Here is a 4,488-nt window from a genome sequence, read left to right as displayed (position 1 = left end):
CGTCGCCGGCACCGTGGACGCAGCCGCAGACCAAGGGTTTCCCCCGGTCCAGCCCTCCAAACCCTCCATCCCCAACCAGCCGCGGGCACTGGGCACACTGATGCCCGCCTCGCAGACCGGTGAGGCAAGAAGAGGCGCAGGGAAGGGGGCCGTCATTAGATCCGCTCCAAGGGGCCAACGGGGAGACCCCCGGAGCCAGTTCCGAGCCCGCCGCCAGCCCACCGCCCATGCGGCCAGACATAGCGGCCTTCCGCATCAGCAACGGCCACCCACCACAGGGGAGCCGGTGCGCCGCCCCGTCAATGGCCGCCGCCACAGATCCGGCGCCGCACGAACAGGAACCCCCGCCCGCGCACGCGCAAGGACCACCACCACAGAGCGCTTCGCACAGCCGCCAAGCACCAGTCCCGCCGCCACGCCGGCGTGTCCTCTGCTCGCGCTGCGCCACCACCCATCCACCCCGGCCCGCGCTAGCCCGCGACAGAGCAGGGGAAGAGATGCCCCGCCACCGCCGACGCAGACAGGGCTTCGCCCCTCCGCGCAGGGACGGAGCCAGAAAATGGTGATAGGGGGGCAAGGTCTAGAAGCATCAAAACAACAAAAGATATAGTCACCTAGCATAGTATCATTGTTTAGAAAGACTGGTAATATAGATATATTAGGTCTTGATAGTCAAAATATTTTCATTACTTTGCAATATAAATAAAATTTGAAGTCCTCTCAACGACCAGCAAGATCAAATGACATATTTATTAGCACTGTTTTTCTTTAAATATTTATTGGGGCAATTCTGTTCACTAGCCCTCCACATTGTTCGTATTTGCCTTACCATCATGTTCACATGGACATTGAGAGATTGAATCAATTAGCTTGTACTCCCTCCGTAAACTAATTACCTCCGTAAATTAGCTTGTTCTTATATTAGTTTACAGAGAGAGTAAAATTTATAAATACATTTGGTTCTCTTCCTCTTCCTGTCTACATGGACGAATCTTAATTTTTCTAATTAGTTTCTATTACTGTACTTTAACATTTTGAATGCACAAATTAATCTAATGTTGGGAGATTTTCCAAGGACTAAAAAAGAGAATTAGAGGAGATTAAACTGACCTTCCTTGCTTGCTTCGTCGCCCCTCATAGGTCATGGAGACCATGCGGGCATGCGGCCCTACGTGCGTCCAAGCGCCAGTGGTCTGTAGATCGCCGCCCTGCCCTATCTGGTCACCGCAGAGGTCGCTCAATTGGAAATTTGGAATCAGGAAACTGCCCTCGGCAGCGACGGCTGCTGGTTTCCAAGTCTTTCATGGTGGGCTTAATGTAGACATGTAGTAGTTGTTGCTGGATTTTGGGGGGGGGGGGGGGGGGGGGCGAGAGTAGTCACGGACTCATTGTAGATACGAGATTAGCAGTTGCGTACTCGTGATTAAGGGAAAAAACCAGATCGTTAGGGGGGTCTAGCCCCCCGTCCCCCCTTGGATTCGTCCCTGCCTCCGCGCGAGCCGGCGGCGGCGAGGGGGGAGGGGGTCGGAGGCCGGCGGCGGGTTTCCCCTCCGCCGCGCTCACGGGAGCGACCGGTATGGGGACAGGGCGAACTTACATCCTCCGTTCTTTTTCTCTTCAAGCATGACACGAGCAGTGCCCCAATAGCAAAAGCTACATTTACGGCAGCAAGAGCAAGAGAAGACGCGAAAAATGGACGGGGATGCATGTGGGTCAAAACAACAACATACACGAATCTGGACAAACAAAACCCTGTGGCACAAAAACGATAGTTGACCAGATAGAAAGCAGCTAGCTGTTAGTTAGCAAAACTGAAGATTCAAATGACAACGATAGGAATTATAGTGCGTAAATTGCTCGCCATCGACCTATCAGTGCTGTCCGTTGGTCAATATAATGCACAATCATAACAAAGTTATGGGAACACAAGAAATCAAAATTATCCCCACTGAGATAAGGCTATAAAAGTATGGTTCGGTTTTCCGATTAATACTCCGAGCGGAACATTACATGAACATGGTCCTGAAGAAACAGACAACAGTACCAATTAGACTGTGGAACTGATCCACACAACAAGACATCTTATAAAAAAGTGATGGACTAATTTCACTTGATTCAGTCCTTACAACATACTACAAAGCACAAGAAACTCATACATAGTAGCAGTACACACACCAGTTTACAATTTACTCTCCCAATCACAAAGGATCATTAACATACAACTCTTGAGCAGTTCAACTGCACTTGCCGCGGGCTCCTTCACGCTGCATCATCGTGGTTCCTCTTCACCAGGCGAGCCCTAGTACACAGTAGTGATCATGGAATGATACCTATAATTTGATTATTTGCTAGCGATAACTCCTCAAGTAATGGAGCTTTTAGCCCTAATGGCAATGACCCTGAGAAAGAGTTTGAAGACAGATGCAATTTTGATATATTTACAGGGAGGAGTCGTGGTATTAGACCTGTCAGGTTATTGGACCCAAGAGACAGAGATTTAGTTGACATGTGTTGTAGATTTAACGGTAATGAACCGCGCAACATGTTTCCTGATGCATCCAAGAACAAAGCTCTGGAAAACGTCATCCAAAACCAATCAGGAATAACATCATCCAAACTTGTATTTCCGAGATAAAGAATATCAATGTTGGTCTGCCATCTAAGCCACTCTGGAAAACGGGGCCCCACTGTGCACGACTCTAAGTTTATGCTCTTTAGTCTAAAGGGAGGAACCCAATTTGGATCAATATGCATTTTCAACGAGTTGCCCGACAAGTCCAGAGACTCTAAATTCTGTAAGCCTGAAAAATGCTCCTTTGCGAGCATGCCCTCGAGTTTATTTCCACCGAGTTTTAACACTGTCAAGTTACCAAGTGCCCCTACTCCGATCGGCACAGTACCAGTTATCATGTTTTGACCAGCTGAAAGAACAGTGAGACTAGTCATGTTCCCAATCCAAATTGGTAGTTTTCCGCTCATGCTTGCATAGCCCACTGAGAACTCTTGTATTGTACTCCATGAGCACCTTGGCAACCGATCCATGAACTCCTCTATGCTTGCGTTGATGTTGTTATACTCAAAAATCAACACTTTCAAATTGCAAGAATTTTGTAAGTTGCTCGGTATCAAACCCACAAGATAATTGAAACCTAAATCTATGACTTGAAGGGACGTCATGTTTCCCAGTTCTTTAGGAATACGTCCATGCCAGTCACAGACACCTAGGTGAAGCTTTTTAAGGCCGGTGAGATCCCAAAACCAGTAGTGCTCTAGTGTTGTGTTAAACGAGTTGCATGACAGATCAAGGACTTCAAGATGTGTGAGGTTTGATTTTGAAGTAGCTGACATTGTGCTGGTAAGCCCACAATCTACCAAGCGAAGCACTATCAGAGAAGAATGCATGTTAAGCAGGTAAACCCAATCCTGCACATGACTGAGGTCCACATCACTCATGTCAAGATTACGCAGCAATGGGAGATGCTTCAACCATGCTAGATCGACGGTGTGTAGACGATATAAATAATTGTCACCGATATCAACCTGCTGATAGTAATTCCCACTAATATCAAGATATTCCAAGTTTGAGAGATTACCGAGTTGGGAAGGTATTCTCCCACCAAAACCTGACCACGAGAGATTGAGGTACCTTAAGTTCTCCAGAGAGCCCACGAACAAAGGTATGGTAGTGCCATTGAAGTCATTCCCACTCAGATCAAGATACCTCAATTGTTGCAAAACAGCTAAAGAGGAGCTCATCTCATCTATGAACAAGCTTTGGCTGTTGAGCCTGTTGAGCCTGGCGTAGCCATTCATGACGGCATCATAGTCAGGCATGTAGGTGTTGCGGAGATCGAGCTTTATGACATGACCTGTTCTGCTGTTGCACCGGACTCCCTCCCACTGACAGCATTCTTCGCCCTGCCATGATGAGAGACGACCAACAGGGTCCAGAAGGCCTGCCTTGAAGGATAGAAGCGCATCCCGCTCCATGCTGATGCAAGTTTGCGTCCCACCTGACATCCTTGCTTGAGCACGGAAATCAGACAATGCAACATGGAAGACCAGTAGGCAAAGTATGGCCGCAGCGCCACGGGCGAGATGCTCAAGCTCAGCAAGCATACTGGAAGGAAGCTAGCTAGCGGATGGCAACGACAATGGAATGACCAGAGAGAGTAGTTGATCCCACACCATGAGCACAATATATGGTCGACAATGCTGATCCAAGTCTTGGTCTTTGGCACACACACTTTTTTATACAGAAGTAGTCAGTGGATGGTAGAATTTCTGAGAATTAGGACATTCAACCCTGCAACACACGGCAGAGGACCTCAAAAGTTAGGAACCAGAGCACCACCATTTCTGTCAAAGATTCACTCTCAAAGAACAGATGGACCTGAGCCTTCCCCTGTCCCTTTTTTTAATTCCTCAGATCAGAAGTGGAATAATTTCCACACGTAGAGTTTATAAAAATTTTGGTGAGCCGCATAA

The 4,488-nt window shown here is 47.9% G+C and overlaps 1 protein-coding gene across 1 annotated transcript; it reads right to left on the bottom strand.

Annotated features, from left to right (window-relative positions):
* Positions 1 to 2,196: 2,196 nt before the first annotated feature.
* On the bottom strand, positions 2,197 to 4,119 carry LOC123094171 (receptor-like protein EIX1). Its single transcript, XM_044516228.1, has one exon. The coding sequence runs from the start codon at positions 4,117 to 4,119 to the stop codon at positions 2,317 to 2,319; it is 1,803 nt and encodes a 600-aa protein (XP_044372163.1). The 3' UTR covers positions 2,197 to 2,316.
* Positions 4,120 to 4,488: the final 369 nt, after the last annotated feature.

The sequence above is a fragment of the Triticum aestivum genome, chromosome 4B, assembly GCF_018294505.1.
Source record: "Triticum aestivum cultivar Chinese Spring chromosome 4B, IWGSC CS RefSeq v2.1, whole genome shotgun sequence".
Taxonomy (NCBI): domain Eukaryota; kingdom Viridiplantae; phylum Streptophyta; class Magnoliopsida; order Poales; family Poaceae; genus Triticum; species Triticum aestivum.
Note: the sequence above shows the minus strand (reverse complement) of the source record. Positions and strands in the feature narration are given on the sequence as shown.